The sequence below is a fragment of the Pteropus medius genome, unplaced genomic scaffold (genome assembly GCF_902729225.1).
Source record: "Pteropus medius unplaced genomic scaffold, Ma_sr-lr_union100, whole genome shotgun sequence".
In the NCBI taxonomy this organism is placed as follows: domain Eukaryota; kingdom Metazoa; phylum Chordata; class Mammalia; order Chiroptera; family Pteropodidae; genus Pteropus; species Pteropus medius.
The window spans coordinates 7,019,663-7,041,345 of record NW_024352787.1 but is presented as its reverse complement, the minus strand read 5'-3'; the positions used below and the strand labels follow the sequence as shown (position 1 = coordinate 7,041,345).

At 31.7% G+C, this 21,683-nt stretch overlaps 1 protein-coding gene across 2 annotated transcripts in view; it reads right to left on the bottom strand.

The window, feature by feature from the left end:
* The window catches only part of SEMA3C (semaphorin 3C), a 159,237-nt gene that overhangs the window by 7,626 nt on the left and 129,928 nt on the right, over window positions 1–21,683 (bottom strand). The window contains exons 13-16 of one of the 2 annotated variants that reach the window (XM_039849325.1): window positions 17,543–17,631; window positions 14,523–14,564; window positions 11,183–11,340; window positions 1,127–1,203 (exon numbers count right to left, since the gene is read on the bottom strand). In XM_039849325.1, the coding sequence (XP_039705259.1) occupies window positions 1,127–1,203; window positions 11,183–11,340; window positions 14,523–14,564; window positions 17,543–17,631 (366 nt within the window). The remainder of the gene's footprint in view (window positions 1–1,126; window positions 1,204–11,182; window positions 11,341–14,522; window positions 14,565–17,542; window positions 17,632–21,683) is intronic. The other variant, XM_039849326.1, reaches the window with a different exon arrangement.

The window sequence follows — 21,683 nt, the reverse complement described above, 5'->3', positions numbered from 1 at the left end:
ACAAAATACCCAGACTCAAAAAGATTAGCAGTAGAAGTCTCAGTGTTATTTGTTAACAACAGTACATCTATAGCACCTTGGCTAGGAGGGAGTTCTGCCTGGAGATACTTCTGTTGGTGGGGTTGAGGTGGGATGAGATTAGTGGGGAAAGTATAATAATATGATATCTCCATGTCAGGATAGAAAGAATGGGGAGAGATTAATTGTAAGACATAAGGCAGAATTGTCAAAAGTATATGGAATGGTTATAAATTGTTAAATAAAGCCACTCTAGTACATGTATTTTTGGAGCAGAATTATTCACAATAGCCAAAAGGTGGAAGCAACTCAAGTGTCCAGCAATGGATAAATGAATAAAAAAATATGTGTGTGTATACACACACACACACACACACACACATACACACACACACAGAGGAATATTTTTCTGCCTTAAGCAGGAAAGAAATTCTCACATGTTACAACATAAATGAATACCAAGGAAGACCTTATGCTAAGTGAAATAAGCCAGTTACAAAATGACAACTATTGTATGATTCCAGTTATAAAAGGTATTTAAAGTAGTCAAATTCATAGAGACAGAGAGTAGAATGGTGGCGGCCAGAAGTTGAGGAGGGGGTACAGGGTGTTGATGTTTAATGGTTGTGGAGTTTCACTTTGAAAGGGTGAAAAAGTTCTGGAGATGGATGGTAGTGCTGGTTACACAACAATGTGAAGATTCTTAATACCACAGAACTGTAAGCTTTAAAAATGGTTAAAATAGTAAATTTTGTGTTATGTATATCTACCCAAATAAAAGACAAACAAGGTGCTATTCTTTTTGTTCTTCAGTGGTAAATTTTAAAAAGTACTTCTTTTCCTCAGAAAGAAAATAACAGCTAAGAAAATCTGTAATTGAAAGACCTATCAACTACATACCTAGGTATCTGTGTTCCCAGACTTTTGTTTTTCACAATTCTTAGTATACATACAAATAACATTCAATTTGTAATTACCATATATGAATACCAAGAATTTTATAGCAGTTCCTTCTTTAAAATGAAATATTTGAATCTCTTATGAGGTTTCTCTTACTGAAATGTGATACAGAGCATTGCTACTCTGTACAAGCTTGACCACTGCTCACTTTTAATACCTTTTAGATTAAATCCTCTGCATTGAGTCAATGGATTTCCATGTCTCACATCTTGTCTTCGGCTCCTCCTATAAGTGCAGAAATTTATAAAAGTGACTCAGAATTAACATTGTCAATTACATCACATTTAAAAGAGAACATTTTAAATTTCACAGCCTTTCGATTGCCTAAACTTCTATAAAGCAAAGAGGTCTGATATTTGATATTTCTTGTTCGATACACCAGTGATAGGGTGAATACTTACCCTGCTTTTGATCTAAATTAATTCAGACTCTCCTCATCCACCACTTGTGATAGAATGGTTATAAACTTTCTATTATGTGCATTTATTAGGTAAATGTTAGATTCCAAATTAATAGTGTAAATTTTTACTGTAGAGACATTAATCTAAATTTTTGTAAGGTGATAACCCCCAAAGTATAAATTCATTAACATTTTTCATCTTACAAATTTGTTTCTTATATGAGCATATTTTTCTTTAAAAAGTCAATACTTTCTAACAGTTTTCAGATATGTTAAAATTTTTCCAAAACAAGTGATACAGAGATAGAATCTGTATATTTAATATAAAGTTAAGCAAAATCATTCATTTACTAAAATAATAATTTTACTTTAACTTTTATTTTGAAAAATTTCAAGTTCATAGAAAAGTGGATATATGAATACAATGAACACTGATATATCTAGATTCATGAATTGCTGTATTTTGCCATATTTATTTTTTCTTGCATATACAAGTATGTCATGATAATGTTTTGCAGAACTGATGATTCGCACTTATATGCTTTAGCATGTGTCTTCTAAGAATAAGTAATTTTCCTACAATTATTATTATACTAAGGATATTAATATTTTTTCAATAACATCATATTATATGCATTTTATATTAAAATTTCCTTAGTTTTCGCCAACATATCCCTTATGGATTTTTAAAAATTTATTCAGGATCCAGTTAAGGTTCATTCATTGCATTTAGTTGTTACATATCACCAACTTAAGCATTTCAAAAATTTAGTTACATTCTTTGTAAGTTAGTCATCATTTAAATAAAAGTTTTAAATTATTTATTTTCCTGCATCTTAGTGTTAGCTAAGTTTTAATTGTATTACATAGTGTAACAAATCAAAATAAAGCAACTAGCATTCTCTTAGAAATGAATCATGAACATTGCTATAAGAGACAAGGAAGGCAACTCTCTTAAAATTTTGTCTGCACAGCAGAAGGAACCATCAACAAGGCAAAGAGGCAGCCATCCAAATGGGAGAATATATTTGCAATAGATGCCTTTGAAAGGGGCCTAATATCCAAAATATATAAAGTACTCATACAACTCAACAATAATAATTTTAAAAAAGCACAATCCAATTAAAAACTGGGCAGAGGACCTAACAGACACTTCATCCAAGAAGACATACAAATAACCAACAGACAGATGAAAAAATGCTCAGCTTCACTAGTCATTATGGAAATGTAAATCAAAACCACAATGAGATACCACCTCACACCCTTTAGAATGGCTATCATCAACAAGACAAATAATGACAAGTGTTGGAGAGGTTGTGGGGAAAAAGAAACCCTCATACACTGCTGGTGGGACTGCAAATTGGTACAGCCACTATGGAAAACAGTATGGAGGTTCCTCAGGAAAAAACAAAACAAAACAACCTAAGACTAGAATTACTATACGACCCAGCAATCCTTCTTCTGGGTATTTATCTAAAAAACCTGAAAACATTTACTGCAAAGATATATGTACCCCAATATTCATAGCAGCATTATTCCTGGTGGCTGTGGCATGGAAGCAACCAAAGATGATTGGATAAATAAGATGTGGTACATATATAAATGGGACATTATTCAGCCATAAGAAAAGATGAAATACTGCCATTTATTACAACATGGATGGATCTTGAGATAATCATGCTAAGCAAAATGTCAGACAGAAAAAGTTGAAAGCCATATGATTTCATTCATATGTGGGATATAAAACTGAAAGCAACAAACAAATATGACAGAGACTCATGAGAGAAGTGGGGAAAGGAGGAGGTAAATAAGGGTAAAAAGGGTCAAATTTTTGGTAAGAGAAAGAAATTTAACTTTGAGTGGTGAACTCACAATGCAATATACATATGACATATAGTTGAATTGTGCACTTGAAACTTATTTGATTTTATTAACCAATGTCACAGCAACAATTTTAATAAAAGAAATTTTGGGAGTATGCAGATAAATTAATTATTTGCTATTAATGCTGAGAAGTATATAAGACTGAGCATATCACATAATTGGGTTAGTTATTAAGTCTCTCAATATTTTTACCCTTAAAGATAAATTAAAATATTCAGTAAGAAGAACAGAAATATTAAAATCTCACAGGGGTTATCAAATTTACAAAGCAAAATTAATCTCAAAGTCATTAATAATGAAAACATTCATTTTAATGTTACAGTAAATAGTTAACAGTTTATGTACTCATTGAGTATGTACATATACTTATGAAAATATATGTATAAAATTTTGTGTCATTTAAATATGCTTTCTCTAAAAAGTCACATGATCCTTATTCAATTATATATTGACCACAAAAACTAGTGGAAATCACTCTTGTCTCAGAGAATGCGATTATTATTGTATTCTAGAAGAGCTCCTATATCACATTTTTACTGCACTGTATTTGTTATATATTTAAGTCACAGCATTATGTACTGTCAGCCAACTGTGAGTGTATATTACATGAACACCACATGAGAGTTATTATGGTTGAATTGGTTATTTTCGGCCATTTAGACAAGCAATATTGCAGTGGTTAAATTTATTTTCCTGTGATCAGCTCTACGTTATGGTTTACTCATGTATATGAACTCGTAAGCTGAGTAATCTGAATTTATAGTATCATATCGCTTTTAGACATTCAGGTACAGAAAACTATTGTTATGACTTGGCTTAAATGATATCAGCAAGGCAGTCATCTGAGCCTTTTGTAGTGTAGATTTCCTATAAGGCATTCATATAGCATTGCAAAAGTGTGCCGGTAGGCAGAGTATTATATTGCACGTAAGGCTTGGGATTTGGCTCAAGTTGCCAATGTTTTCCCCATTATAGTCTACTCCTTTGGATAAAAAATGAAATTATTTTTTTCTTGTATAGAAAACATATGCTTGAAGACTGAACTGATTATCTTGTCTTAAAATAAAATTTCTAACTACATATCTGAATCCAGAATAAAAAGCATTTGAGTCTAAATTGTAATATTTGATACAAATGCCCAAATATTTAAGATATGTGAGGGTGTAGAGGGGAAAAAAAGGCTTATATTGATTACTATAAACTAACTTCTTTTAAAAAGGGGAAAACTACTGAGCCAATGATATATAACAACTTTATTATGTCAAAGTCTGGACTCCAGTGATTTCTATGTATAATTCTATTTCTCTGTTTCCATGCAAAGGATATGTTCTTTCATTCCTCTGAATTCTTCTATGTGATCTTTGTGTTCCAGAAAAACAGATAGCACAATTAGAATAAAACCAGGTAAGTTAACACTATTAAAGAAAATAAATGTGGAAAAAAATAGCATTTTTCATCATTATTATTTAATCTCTAAGGAAAATAAGTACTACATATTAGAATTTAGGAAATAGTTAATTCATTCGGCAAACATGTTTTGCATTCACTATAAGTATATGGCTTAACTAAATTTGTAAGTAATTTGGAGAATTTAAGTAGTATAGATATTTTTAGTGAAAATTCCAATATGCAAACCAAAGATGAGTATAGGTAGGCCAAGGAATATCATATATATATTGCAGATTTTGGCTCTGTGATAGAATTAAGACATTACTAGAGATCATCAAGATAGCTCTTTAGATGGTTACTACTTTCTCAACCCATGATATATGTTTTTTTCCTGTTTATACTTTTTATTGAGATATAACTAACATAAATGTTTCAAGTATACAACATAATTTTTCAATACATGTATATATTGCAAAATGATCTCCATGACAAGTTTAACATCTGTCACCATACATAATTGCAAATATTTTTTCTTGTGATTAGGACTTTTAAAATCTATTCTCTTAGCAACTTTCAAATACGCAATACAGTATTATTAACTGTATAAGGTCATCATACTGTGCATTTCATCCTTAATTATTTTATAACTGGAAGTCTGTATTTTTTAATTCACTTTCCCATTTCTCCCATCCTCCATCCCCCATTTCTAGCAACCATAAATCTGTTCTCTGTATTTATGAGCTTGGCTTATTGTTGTTGTTTTTAAAATTTCACATAAGTGAGTTATATGGTATTTGTCTTTCTCTGTCTGACTCATTTCATTTAGCATAATGTCCTTAAGATCCATCTTTATTGTCACAAATTGCAAGATTTCACTCTTTTTTCATGGCAGAAGAGTATTCTATTGTGTGTATATATATATAGATTTTGTATTATATATATATATTTTCAGTATATATATATATATATACTGAAAAAATATTCAGTGTATATATATATACTGAAAAAATATATATATAATACAAAATCTATATATATATGTGTGTATATATATGTGTGTGTGTGTATATATATATATATATATATATATATATATATATATACACTGAAAAAATGCTGCAATAAACATGAGGGTGCACATATCTTTTTGAATTAGTGTTTTTGTTTTCTTCAATTAAATACCCAAAAGTGAAATTGCTGTATCATATAGTAGTTTTATTTTTAATTTTTTCAGTACCCTTTATACTGTTTTCCGTAGTGCATGCACAAATTTATATTCCCACCAACAGTGCACAAGGGTTCGTTTTTCTCTACATCCTCACCAATACTTATTTCTTGTCTTTTTGATAACAGTGATTCTAACAGGTATGAGGTAATATCTCATTGTGGTTTTGATTTACATTTCTCTGATGCTTAGTGATTGATGTTGAGCATTTTTTCATGTACATGTTGGCTATCTGTATGTCTTTGAAAAAAATGTCTATTCAGATCTTCTGCTCATAATTTAATTGGATTGTTTGTTTGTTTTTGCTATTGACTTGTATAAGTTCTTTACATATTTGGATATTAACCTCTTATCAGACATATGATTTGCAAATATTTTCTCCCATTCAGTAGGTTGTCTTTTCATTTTGTTGACAATTTTATTTGCTGTGCAGAAGTAATTTTAGTTTGATGTAGCACCAATAGTTTATTTTTGCTCTTGTTGCCTTTTGCTTTTGGAGTGAAATCCAAAAACTCATCACCAAGACCAATGTCTTCTTATTCTATGTTTTCTTCTAGAGTTTCGTGGTTTCAGTCCTTACATTCGAAGTCTTTAGCCATTTTCCAGTTAATTTTTGTGTATGGCATAAGATAGTGGTCCAGCTTCATTCTCTGCATGTGGCTGTCCAATTTTTCCAGTACCATTTATTGAAGAAACTATCTTTTCCTCATCATATTTTCTGGCTCCTTTGTCATAAATTAATTCACCATATAAGCATGGGTTTATTTCTAGGTTCTCTATTCTGTTCCATTGATCTATGTGTCTGTTTTTCTTTTTTCAATTACAGTTACATTCATATTATGTTAGTTTCAGGTGTATAGCACAATAGTTGGACATTTATATAATTTACGAAGTGATCCCCCTGATAAGTCTAGTATCCACCTGACACTACACTTAGTCATTACATTATTGGTTATATTCCCTATGCTGTACTTTACATCTCCATGACTGTTTTGTAACTGCCAATTTGTACTTCTTAATCTCCATTTTTTTTCACCCAGCCCCGCAACCCTCTTCCCATCTAGCAACCATCAGTTTGTTCTCTGTATGAGTTTACTTCTGTCTTGCTTGTTCATTTATTTTGTTTTTTAGATTCTACACATAAGTGAAATCATATGGTATTTGTCTTTCTCTATCCAACGTATTTCACTTAGCTCAATAGCCTTTAGGTCCATCCATGTTGTAAGACTTCATTCATTTTATGGCCAAGAAATATTCCATTGCATATATGTACCACATATTCTTTATCCATTTATCTTATAATTGAAGCATTTAATCCATTTACATTTAAAGTAATTATTGATAGGTATGTAGTTATTGCCATTTTATTAACTGTTTTCTGATTGTTTTGTAGTTCTTTGTTCCTTTCTTTCTCTCTTGCTCTCTTCTCTCATATATTAATGACTTTCTGTAGTGCGTTTGAATTCCTTTCTTTTTATTTTTTGTATATCTCTTGTAGATTTTTGGTTTTGGTTACCATGTGCTTCATATATTCCAATTTATGTTTATAACATTCTATTTTAAGTCGATGGTCACTTAGGCTTAAATACATTCTATAATCACTACTATTTTTACTCACCTCCTTCATGTTTTTGTTTTTGTCAGTTTTTACTTTTATGTGTATGTTTGTATGTATCCCTTAATTTATTGTTGTAATTACGCATGATATTCCTACTTTTACCTTTTAATCTTTGTACTAATTTTAGTATTGGTTGACCCACTGCTTTTATTATGTGCTTCTCTTAGTCTGTCTTTTATATGAATAATATACTGTTTTGATTAATATAGCTTTGTAATATAGTTTGAAATTAGGAATTGTGATATCTCCAGCTTTGTTCTTCTTTCTCTAGATTGCTTTGGCTATTCAGGGTCTTTTTTGTTTTCATACAAATATTAGGATTATTTGTTCTATTTCTGTGAAAAATGCCAGTGGAATTTTGATAGGGATTGCATCGAAACAGTAGATTGCTTTAGGTAGTACGGATATATTAACAATATTAATTTTCTAATCCATGAGTATAGAATATATTTTCTTTTATTTGTGTCATCTTCAATTTCTTTTATCATTGTCTTATAGTTTTCAGTGTACAGGTCTTTCACCTCCTTGATTAAATTTAGTCCCAAGTATTTCAGTTTTTGAAGCAATTGTAATGGAATTGTTTTCTTAATTTGTCTTTCTGATAGTTCATTAGTAGTGTGTAAAAATGTAATGGATTTTTGCATATTTTTTTTTAATTCCCCCCCTACACCAGCCGCCCACCACACACACTCACACACATACTTCCACCCCTGGTTGTCATCTTCCTTTAAGAACTGGATCTCTGAAGGCTGGGTGTCTCCTCCCACATGCTCACGGCACACACTTGGGGCCTGGCGCACCCAGGGTATGGACCGTGGCTCCACTGGGGCTCAAAGCCAGGACCTTCTGCGTGTAAAGCAGATGTGCTAACCACTACTCAATGGAACCACCGCACATATTGTTTTTGTATCTTCCAACTTTACTAAATTCATTTATTACTTCTAACAGCAAACTCAAATACATGGGTTAATACTAGGCACAGTATTGTAACATTAAAAAATTGCAAGAGAACTTCAGTTCTTTATTTACTGTAAGAACATGATTAAGATCCTGACATTAGGATGACAATGTGGAATCTATGTTTATATATATATTGAAAGGATAACTTGGGTTGTAATAGGTGGGACAATATGAGAACAAATGAGTCAATTCATACTCAAATGAGTTGACTCATGTTTCAACAGAAACTTGTAAATGTAAAAAATATCTCAAATATGCAATGATAGCCTACATATATAGTATGGAATTTTACTTGAGATATATTCCTTGTTTGTTAATAAAAATGCTTGTTGGCCAAAGCCTTAGTCTGGGAGTTTTATAGAGAAAGGATGCTAATCTCCAATTCTTTCACAGTATAGAAGAGACTGGTATGCCATAGGACTATGGTAAGATTCATTTTCTGGTCCCCACATCACTGTCTTAGAAAGTGTAGTGCTTTAGCTTCCTTCAGCACTAAATCTGTTTAATAGACAAAAGATTAGATTCCAGGTTTTAGAGATGCCAACTTTTAGAATTCTTTACCAAGAAAAGAAACATTGCCTTACAAACGGTTGTGATAATAAATTTTGAATATCACTGCTATCATAATTGGGAGTGAAAAACAAATGTTAAAAATAGAAACAGTGGCCACAAAAATTATTTTTAATTTGAGATTATATTTGGAATTTGCTTTCATCACACTTTGTGTCCAATGTTAGACCTCCAGCCTGGTGCAGAAAGAAGATCTCAAAGTAATGAGGTCCAGAAATTTTATGTAGAAATTATTAGAAGCCACAGACCACCTGTGTAAATCTTATACTGACACGTAGGAACATGGGTCTTTGAACATAGATACTAAAGACTCGGTTTAAAAAATGGGAGTTTTCTTTATAGCTCATGATTTTAAATACAAAAGACTTTTAAATTATCCAGCCCAGGCCATTCTTCTCTACTCTAGATTCATCTCTCTACCTACTCAATATCTCCACTTGAGTATCTCTAGGGCACCATTAAGGTATTTTTCTCCACCAAAATCTACTTCTTCCACAGTCTTCTCTTTCTCATTAAATGCCATCTATATATTTCCAATGCTCAGTTCTGAAAACTTGGTTCAATTTTGAGGCCTCCATTTCTCTAACATCCTACATGTAACATATCAGTAGATTTTGTGAGCTCTATTCAGAATCAGACAACTTTTGCCACTTCCACCTCTATCATCCCTGTGCAAGCCATCATTATATCCCACTTGGATCACTACAATAGCCTAATTGTCCTGTAGCTTCTATCTCTTCTTCCTTATCCTCTCCCTACCCCAATTCCAGTCAAACCTAACCGGATGATCTTATTAAACCAAAGTCAAATAATATCACTAACATATTCGAAAACTCTTAATAGTTTTCCATTTCACTTCAGCTTTAAGGATTTCTGGTTCCTCTCTTTGGAATGCTATTCTTTCAAATAATGCCATAGTGCCATTCCTCTTCACATTCAAGTCCTTGTTCAAATATCACATCCACAGTAAGGCCTTCCCAGCCCACCCATTTAACACTGCAAACCCCTGCTTTCCATATCCCTTATCTCCCTTCTTTACTCTTTTTAAATTCATAGACCTTTTCATTTTTTGATATACCAGAGGGTTTCCTTATTTATTTGTTTATTGTCTCTCTTCCCCCCTCCAGAATTTATTATCCCTCATGGCAGAAATTTTTCTTTTTTTTTGTTGTTGCTGTTTTTCATGTTATATGCCTAGGTCTAGAACACTGCCTGGTAAATAATTGTCTCACGATACAAATTTGTCAAACTAATAGATAAAAATATCAAAATAATCTTGACATGCAGAAGTACAAGCATTGTTTTAAACCGTCAATGCCCTTAGAGGCCTATACCTATAACAGAGAATAAAGTTTCTATAAAACATCATCACCTCTATGATTGTACTTGAAAGATCATTAGTGCTCATGGTTGGTCTTATTTGCTTTCTCCTGCTGACAGTAATTTTTATAGGTTTTGGCCTTGTTGCCTATCATGATCCATATCAAGGTACGACTGAAAATATTTGTTACCCTGGCTGACACTAAATTCTTTATATTCTTTGTTCGACAGCCAATTTCATTACTGGTGATCCCTTCTAACTTTGAGCAAGTTGGTTCAGAGTTACCTGCCCAAATTTTTGGATAAAAAACACTGCCAAGAATGTCTTACTCTCTTAATCCAAATAGCAATCATGCACTCACCATCCTAAAGGGTAACAAATCAAGGTTTTGAAGGCAATTCATGGTACCCATCTTGGAGCAATGCTCCTGTTTCCTAAACTAGCATAAGCATTCGATTACAGAAGAATTAAGTGGTGCAGGAAAACCCTAGAAAAGTAAGATTTAAGGATAAACTCAGTGAAACATATAAAATAGCAAAGATAATAATTAAATAATCTGAAAAAAAGATAGATGTTACTTGAAATATTTGATGGGTCACACGTGGGGATCGTATTACAGAGGTGCTTTAAAAGGAGGAAGGAATTTTTCCAAAGTACTGTCCTCTAACACATCTCAAGTTATAAAGCAGTCATTTTTTTTTTTCATTCAAAGACTGAATAAATGTGGTGCTAAACGAAGCTGCTGTTTTTAGTGTTGTTTCCAAAGAATACCACAATAGAGCTGATTGTAAAGATGTGGAGTACTGCTTAATTGTCTGGTGAATGTTTAGTACTCACCGCTTCCCAGTTGGGTAGAACCTAGAGCAAGTCTGGCCATCCCAGGCACAGTAAGGGTCCCTGGCCAGGCAGCAGTCAGCACAGGCTGTTCCATAGATGTGGCAGCGATGCAGAGACACTTGGGAAACCCCTTCATTGGAGCTCACATACAACTGTTGCTGTTAGAAGAATGATGATGATTTATTTCAGATGTGGAAGTTAAAAGAGGACTTTCGGCAGGAACACATTATAATATATGCCCACAAGCCCTTGAATTCATTTTGAAATAGACTAAAAATGAGAAGTAAAGTCCAGAAGGATATAAAGCCAAAATAAATAAAATTTTCCTATGTTAATATGCCTATAACATTACCACTTTCCTGTTTAAAAAAATAAAAAGCTCAGAGCACCATATAGAATGGTTCTGTGTTTTAGACATTGGGATTCATTGTTCTCAGATTTGAGCTAATACATTACAGATTTAAATTATGATGTTTGCTTTTTTCTTTGAATGTTGTCTCTTAGCAAAGCACAAGGCAGCTTTCTTACTTATAAATCTGGCAACCCATTACCTTGTAAATTTGAAAAAGTCAAGTCTGAAATAAAAGGCATTTTTAAATTTAAAAGAAAAAAATAGTAAATATTAGAGAAGATAAAAAAAAATTCTCATGCCTTTAAAAGTAATATATTACTCATTAGAGAAAATTTTAAAATTATTTAAGAGAATATTGGTATTTATATTTAGACACATCTTAAACTTTCTGTATGATCCAGACATCTTCAGCATCCTAAGTTATAAATAAAAATTTAAACCTCCTTCATTTGCAGGGTGCCAAAAGTTTCTTTTGATACTGCTCCAGTTCCTTTAGCTGTGCATAAAACGGTTCTCAGGAGAGGAAGGGATAAACTTCTCACTGACACTTCATATTTTACAAAAGACTGATATTATACCATTGAATTAGCAAAGAATCTCTAAGCTGGAACTTGAATTATATGTATGTGAACGTTGTGGGCATACATATACATCTATACATATTCATATTATGTACATCGTATTTGAAGTTAAATCAGTGGGGGCATCTGGTCCAGTAGGCTCTGGAGGCAAACTTCTGGGATTCAAACCCTGCCTCAACCACAAATTCGCCATGTAACTTTTCTGAATCTCAGCTTTGTCTTTTGGTAAAATTGGGGTAATAGAGTACTTACCCTACAGAGTTTTTGTAAGAGCTAAATGTATAGACTAACTCGATATAAAATGCTTAGAGTAGCTTCTGGCTTCTAAGTGCTCAATGAATGTTAAATAGTAGTAGTAAACTATTGATTAATTATTAATTTGTAATTTTTTAAATTCTGATTAGTCATTTGAGTTACATTCCACTCTATGTTTAATGTAAAATAATTATTTTATAAAGATCAATTAGTTTTTCAGAAATTGGACTGAAAAATATTGATCCCCATTTGAGATATTAAAACCATGAAAAAACAACTGCATGTTTTGACAATAATCATTTCTCTAAGAACATTTGAAATAAGTGTTTATTGAGTACATTAGTAAATAATACAATGAATGCATTGGCTTCATTAAATATTTTGGGGAAACTGGTTTATTTGAGGAAGGATACAGGTGGTTTCTTTTTTTATTAATCCAACTATCTTCTGCTATATGGAATGCAACAATAAATTGGAGAATAAAGAAGCATAAAATGGACACAATAGTTTGAGCACTAGGGAAGGTAATAAATTCATGGTATTTAAGTAAATATAAAATATCATTGGCAATGTGTAGCTCTTTCACACTGTAAAAATAATACAGTATGCAGTTGTGTGAATGAATTCCCCCTAAATCAAGTAATTACTTGATCTAATTGATTTAATGAAACATTTTTAATTATCTATAATATACGATGTTGAAAACAGACTTAATACTCAGTTTTGACTGAGTGTGTGTGTCATTTATTGCAATTTAATGGGATGGATCGTGAACTACAGGTTCACCAGTTGAATTACAAGTTGAAATCTAATTGTATACTAAACTACTATTCCGCACAAACGGCTTTGTGTCCATTTTGAATTTTGCTCTAATACTTTCCATTAAACTACTGTAAACAAAGGGCTTCCCTGCTGACTTCAAAGGCAATTCTGCCTTGGGATCAGCTCCCTAGGATACTGGGGAAAATGACAAATGGCTTCTTGTTACTTGGGAAAATGTTTGTTATGCGCCATACAAACATTTTTACAGATGAGATCTTTAGCTCTGTTGTACCCTATTTATTTTTCTTCATAAAATTTAGTCAAGTGAAAAAGAGTACAAGACTGACTGTGGAATACTTCTTCATCTGTAACAGACCAAATATGGTGAAGAACATTAAAGTTATGTCATCAGTTGTGCTAACACATAAAATTTTTATTCTTTGTTCCAAGAAAAATAAGTCTTAGTCTCTTACAAACAACAGTCACCAAGGACCTACTTTATTTTAGGCAACTTATATAAATTAATTTGTTTGTGAGAAAAGCATTACCTTGCAGAGGCAGAAATTTAGCTCTATCAAGTTCAATGATTTGTTCGTAATTTATGATTAGGTTGGAATTCACGTGTCAGCCCTACTCTGAAGCCTATTCCATTTTTAACTACACTACTCTGGCCCTTAGAATTTTTGTTCTGGGGCCCTTTTGAGGGCGAGAGAGGTGCATGTTTTGTACATGTGGAAATTACAACTAGGCTTTTCCTTTCTGTGATCATTGTGTATTTGCATGGGCAGGCACAAATTAGAAGATTTACCGTTTCTGATAATCATACTCTAACTTTTCTTCCCCAAATCCCAAAACTTAATACGGCTTAGATTTGAGACATTCAGATTTTTTTTAATGATATGTATAACCCTAAAAAAATAGCTTTTCCTTAGAAATAAGCATAAAAGAATGCATTGCACATTTTGAACATATGATAGCAGCAGGAACTCAAAAGGGGATTGATTACTCATTCTAAGCCCCTGAGAATGATTGTGATGTTATAGTAGCCCAAACACACTAAATTCTTCCTTCAGAAAGATTATTTTTATTTTGGTTGGCTTCAAACACTGTAATATTTGATAATATAGGCTATATAAAATGTTGGAATATCTTGCTGCATATATGTATTTTCTGCTCTGAAGAACTTTTATATAAAAATAAACCCATTCTGTCTCCACTAATAGCTAGTAAATTCTACATCAAAAATTGAAGGTGATTTTGTGGTATACTGTAAACAGTATTAATTATTTTGCTAATACTAAAGTAAATTTTTCAGAAATTATAAAATACATATTTTTGTAGTCATAAAATTTTTTACATGCAAAGAAAATAAAAATGGGGTTGATTTTACCTTTTTGGATGAAATTTTCATTGTTGTTATAGGAGCATGATTCTGAAAGATTAGAAATCATTATGTTAGTTGCTCAAATAATCATTAAAAAGGATTTTCATTCAAAAAAATTTCTCTTTTCTGTTAAAACTCAAGAAACCATCATTTCTCTCTATATGCACATATACTTTCAAAGTTTAGCAAAACTTGTTTATAAAGTACATTTTTTTTTCTGTTGGGAGTAAAGATGGATATGTGACACAAATATATGCTTAAATTTTAAAAAAAGTAGCAATTATAACACATCTATTAATATATTTACTAGAAAAAAATGAAAATTTGAAAGAATTGAAAAAAGTATATTTTAGAATATTGAAGCCAATGAATAACTCAGGATTGAATCTGGGCATTTGAGTGGGGAGCTGTGGAATGGTATACCATCTTATTCCACAACACAGCACTCTGCATAAGACTCTATTATTCACCTGCCAAATGCTGCTTTGGAAAGATGTATTAGCCTGAACCATACTTATTAATTCTTTTTACTGCAAACAAAAAAATAGTTTTAGGGGTCCTCTTTTGATAAATGTGAATTAGTGAAAGAACCTAAGTGCTTTCTGAAATAGTAGTCCATTTTGAAAGTCACTCTATTTATAACTTTACGTCTTAAACATTATTAGTTACTTTTAAAGATGAAAAATTAGACTCATGATAAACTGATAAAGATCTGTGAAATTTTATTTGAATAACTCAAGTGGGAGCAACCTCTCAAAATCAAGTGTACCCACAGTTATTTCACTTTCTGGAGTGGTCTGTTCTTACATTTAAAAGAGAAAATGGTCATATCTCTAAATATTCTATCACAACAAGTTTTGATCATTGCTTAGAAATACACACACATACAAAAAGTATTACAACTTATACCCATGTAGGCAACTTCTAATAATTGTACCTCCAATTAAAGTTAAGTTTAGAGGAGCTGGACATATTTTCAAAAAATATTCTGAACAAAGGATTAAAAGAAGAGTTTGTAGATCTGCACTCTATAAAAAACAAAGTGTCTGGTTTTTAAGTTACATTGGGTTTTCTGCAGTCTATCAGTGTGACACTTAGGTAAGAAATTTTTTCAGTTTAAATGCATTATTTCTTCACGTGCTCATCACAGTATATCATACACACCCAATTATTTTTACCACACCTCAGAAAATGTGACACAAACACCATGCTGAAGACAGTAACTGTGTTTGGTAACTGTATCTCTCAATTTAGCCATATCAATCACTGGCACACGCATCCGTAAGAAAGCTCAAACTTTAGTCTCTCTCTTGGGCTGATGTCTGACACATGCATTTTGACTGACTCTATTTTTCCACTGAAAGTTTATTCTTCGTGATGATAACACCAGCATAACTCAAATAACAGACCATAAGTAGTTAGCACATGATCAGAATAAATCACATTTCTTTAAGACCTTTCCATAACATGTATGCTTGAGCTTGTGTCAAACTCACTTAATTAACATTTCCTGATTACCAAAAACAGATATTTCAGAATTAAAAATGAAGTGCTGCGATATGATATTTTTGCTATCTTCAAGAGAAGTCCCGAATAAGGTACTTTATATTATTTTGGCTGGCCAAGTTGTCTCTATTGAATTGAATGGGAAAAAAAATATTTTACATATAATGCGATTCTGGTTAACCTAGTGAAACAATAAATTTCTTTATAAAGCAAGGCATAAAAAAGGCACTTGAATGCACCTGGTTAACATTTTCTGAGTACAATTTTAATGTACTAATCACAAAAAGTTTATGACAAAGTGAGTCTAGCATTAAAAATTATAAATTTAATAACATTGGGAAATTCACCACAGTTCCTCAGATTTTATATTTAATTTGATTCTTTAAAAAACATATTTCTTCACATTTAAAAGTTATTAGGAATTTATTAACATAATCTAACAGCATTGTATCTTGGTCACTTATATGCTTATAAAAATTCAATATTTTTGGTGACTGAGAATGTATATTAATAAGTCAATACATTCTCAGTCCACTGAACTAAACAAAGCACCTATTTGGACTATCAATATCTGTTTTTGAGTACTGAAATGCTACTTTTACTCAGGTATAGGCTGACTCTTGTCTTTTAATGTCCAGCGTCCAATGTTTATTAATTGGTTTACTTGGAAATAGTTGTCTATAGTAGGATTTATTCCATGTCGAAGTTTATTTTTAATTCTAACAGCTCCTCTGTCTGTCCTTTACCTAACTTTTCAAATGCAGATAAGAGGGCCCACTTGAACTACAATCACCTACATCTTAAGGAGAAAAAAAGGCGTAAGACCCCACAAATCTGCTCTTCAGGCTGACAGATACATAAAGAATAGGCACTCTGCCCTGAGCAGGTTAAGATCTTACAGGACTGAATTTCCCCGTGTACCTTGTTTTGTTGTGTTTTGTTTTTGTTTTGTTTTTTCTTTTTTAATGCCAAATTCAAGGACAGAGAGAAAAATACAATAAAATCTCAAGTTCAGAGAGAACATTAAGTTTTGAGTGATACAGAAACATTTGTTTTAGTTAGAGTGACATTTGAATTGAAAACAATAAAATAAGAGACATCAAAGTAGTTTTTCTTCAAATTCTTGGATTAAAAAATGTGAGAAAGTTTATCTAACAATAATGTGAAAATATTTGGGTTTCAGTGGCTTGTGAAGCAAATGATAAAAGGCCTTTCATGGCAAATCTTCTAGACCTTGACCACAAGAACTCATTTTTTAAAAATAATGATGACCAAAATTTTTAAAATTGTGATGATAGCTGGAAAAACTCATCCTTTTATGTTAAGATAGCTTGAAATGAATAACAATACTTCAGAAAATATTTGTTATATATTTCTCATTTTATCTGGTGTTTCTTACTCTCAAAAATTTATAACATTCATTTATTTGATCTTTTATCAAGTATATTTTTCCTTCGAAGTGACTATAAGATTAGAGTTCCATTCATCATGCATGTTCTGAGACTAACAGACGTTCAAACCTTAAAAACTTCCAACTCCTCCAGAATGAGCTCACCACTGGCAGAGCTGTTAGTAGGAAGAACAACCACCTTCTGCACAGTACCCCGATCTAAATCAGAGAAAGAAACAATAAGATGCTACAATACTTTTTTTTTAAAGGAAAGACACAGACATAAGATTATTGACTTAGAATTTAAAATATTTGTGTAATTAGTTATCAAAAAGATATTGTATATATTGAGCTATTACCATTTGCAAAACTGATTTTATTCCAAATCTCATGTTTAAATTGAGATTAGGTATAATTCAAAAGAAATGAATATAAATTATTATATTCTGTACATATTTGGTATAGTCATGACTATGAGAGAAGAATATCTAAATTTCCTATGAAGTCAGAAGTTCTGTTTCTGAACCAGGTGTGTATTCTTAAAATAGTAGTAGATAACCTTAAGTTTGGCCCTTAAGAATATTATTTAGTCCTCCAAACCACTTTAAAGACATTGCCATAGCTTTGTTAACATCGACACATAATGACTTGATCATCTGACAGAAAAGATTACCATAAATAAATTTTTATAATAATATTATAAATAACTAGTAATAGAAACTCACGTTTGTAGTTGTGAGAGAATTTAGATGTTGTAAAATATTTCAACTCGCAACTCAAAATAATTTTCAAAGGAGAAACATAACTGTGGTTTTATTTCAGATGTAGATACCTATTCATAAAATAATTCCACTGTTTTCATAATTTTCTTTATCGCTTGGAAATGTTCTTTTAGATGTTCTTAAAATGTAGGGAAAAATTTGAAATGAGATGGGCCAAATATAAAAGCAAATAAATAATTTACTCAGATTTCCCAGGTCGAGATTGCCAAAAACAGAGATGTATAATAAATATAATATATACAGAAAATGTTACTTATGTTGAGATTTTTAATTAAGGTAGTTTCTTATGTCACATAAAAACTTGGTAAACATATAATTATGCCACCCTACAAATCAGATATATTTTAGTTTTAAAAGAAACCAGGTGAGATTTAGCAAAGTGGGATTAAAGCAAATTTGTGAGTAATTTGATCAAGTAACAAAACATTTTCTCACCCAAATGTGTTTCTAATAAAATAACTAATGAGGTGCATCATGAATATCAAGTCATTACAGTTTTAATGTATGAGCACATAACTATGAATTTATAATTTAGAAAGGTAAGTTATCACAGATACTGGAACTTTTAAAAATTCTGTTGAGAAATGTCAATAAGAAGGTTTAACGTCAACTGAGTTGTAAGGGACTTTGCAACTAGGAATCATTTAGTGATTCTCAAATCCCACATCTCAAACTGTCCTCTTTTCCACAGGCAAGAGTTATTCTGACATAAATGATTCCATTTCATGTTTACAGTTTCTATTTTATGAACCTAATTGAAAGACTCAATAATTCTTAATAAATAATGTACCCTACTTTAAAAGGTTATCAACTAAAAATGAAAACCTATTAAATGATACTAAAAATGTTTATATACAGAAGAACAAGACTTAGAGATTTTGTCAGAACTGAATTTTCCTGAATCTTGTAAGGATACAAAGTTTGAACACCTGATCTCAGAAGTTTCAAACTACTCAAAAACAAATAATTCTAAAGCTTTACAGGCTTAGGTGTAATTTAAAAATTTTGAAATGTCTCTCTTTCACTGATTGACTTCCTTAGAATCAGCACTGGTAACAATCTGAACTACTTTTTGGAAGACAAACACTGCAAATATAAATTGGAAGAGAAAAATTTGGGGGTTGTGGTACAGAGACATGTCACAATTGAAAATTGATGTTATTGAAGGTATTTCCCAATTTATATTAACAATTCATCACAAAGAACAGTGGAAACTTCTAGGGGAATAGAAGATACCAAAATAACCTAAAATGAAGTCCTTGAAATTAAAACAGCTAGGGCAGGATCCATGTGTGTGTGTGTGTGTGTGTGTGTGTGTGTGTGTGTGAGAGAGAAAGAGAGAGAGAGAGAGAGAGAAGAGAGAGAGAGAGAGAGAGAGATATATGAATGAAGGTGTAAAACTATCTTTGTTTTAGGTCATGTTATCAAAAAGGTCATCTTTTTTATCATTTTTTTTTTTTAAGACATCACAAGAGAGTGGTATGGCTCCCTGCTGAAGTTTGTGAGGAAAGAACATTGTCATTCTACATGACAGCAATGACATCTTTCTTGAGCAGAGACAGAGCAGAAACTGTATTTAACCATAGTCCCAAATAAAACTGCAGGAAAAGAAACCTTGATCACAGGAGTTCCGAAAGAGAAAAAATATCAACTCTGAAAGGAATTAAGTATTGTCAAATGAAACAACTGGCTCCTTTTTCACCTCAGCCCTTAACTTACTACAAGAGCGAAATCTTACATATATCATTTCTTCTGAAAGAACCTACAATATACTTTATACATGTCATTTATAAAATATTACACAAAAAGCAGCTATAAAAATGGGCTAGTAAATGATAATGCAAAACTTGCCTTTGACTCATTTGCAATAAAAGCTGGAACATCCCTTTTTTATTTCTTGTCTTCCTATTTTAGTTATTTTTTGTTGTTGTTTTGCGAGTAATTATGAGTAAATTTTATTTTAAGACCATTAAAGGAAAAAATATTTTTCTAAAACGACGTCAAATTATCTGAAACTCTTGCAAAAAGTAAATTTAAGTCTTGGTAACACTTCTACCTGAAAATTAAGTTTAAGTAAGATTATAGAAATGCAAAAGCCCCATTAAGAAACAAATATTTATTGGATGCCTACTGTGGGCTGGCTCTATGATGAAAATTTATTATTTAAGTCTGACTTTCAAGAAAATAAATGTCCATTTTAATTCCTTTACTTTTCCACTTTTAGACTTGCATTGGAACTTTATGATCTAGCATTTCCGCAGAGCTCTTTCATTACACTGATTCAATTTTCATCAGTGTATCGCAAATGAAAATATTTGTTCTTATTAGAATTCCACATATTAAAGTTTTTTCTATGCATAAATGAGAATAGTTATTCAACTTGTGGATTCGAATATGAATGGAATAGCTTTAAATACCTGTGATAGTGTTAATCATCTCTATTAACAATGGTTAAATCAAGTGTTATGAGACATTGAACTTACATAATTGGGGGTCCTTCTTTAAATAAAATAATACTAAAACAAAACAAAACAAAACAAAACAAAAACACCAGAGTTGTTTCTGTCTTTTCCTAACAAGAACAAGGAACTCTAAAATGTATCATTGAGTCTGAAAATTACCTTAACCTTCTGAAAAAAAAAAAGAAAAGTTTCTATAAAACTGAACAATACAGTCTTTAAATTGAAGAATCTCTAATTATACAATATTTACAGTATCTTATAACTACAATTTCATCATTCAAGATCACTCTTTAATAAGTCAGCAAAAAGTTGGAAAATTTCTTCTTCAACTGAATATAAACAGAAATACTTCTTTGTTTCATTTATTCATTGGCCTTTCTTCTATAGGGACCAAGAATGTACTCAGTCTCTTTATTTCATTTCTCCATATAAAGTTTATCTTTATGAACTCCATACTCTCTCTGTTTTAAGCATGAATTCTTCCTTCAGGCATACCTTATTCAAATTCAAAACCAAACCATTTACCTGTCTTTCTCTGGACACCCTGTGGTTGGGCATTATCTCATTTAAAATGTGGTGCTCAGAATGATACAGTTGTTTAATCCTGATGCCAGATCTCACTGAGACTGGAATATTTAAAAAGACAAAGTAATAGTTCTAGCAGTTGATCAATAACTTTGGTGGCTGCATGGGCTCTCTAGGACTTGGGGCCTCAGAAAGAAATACTTCAACTCTAGTGTAAACCATTTACAAGGTTCCACTCTGGATGTCTTTACACTTCTGCTTCTGTTACAAACTGCCTGATTTCCACCATCTCTAGTTCAGATTTTCAAGAGACAGATTTAATTTGGTCCAATTTAATCATAACTAAAGCATATCATAAACCATACTTAGCAGAAAGTTCAGTTGTCAAATGCTTGTGTCATTTCAACCAATTTGGCACTGGGAAAGAGCCAATATATATGAAATCACCCATGGCTCCTCCTTAAGCAGGCCCATTAATGTAACAGTTTCTCTCAAAATGCAA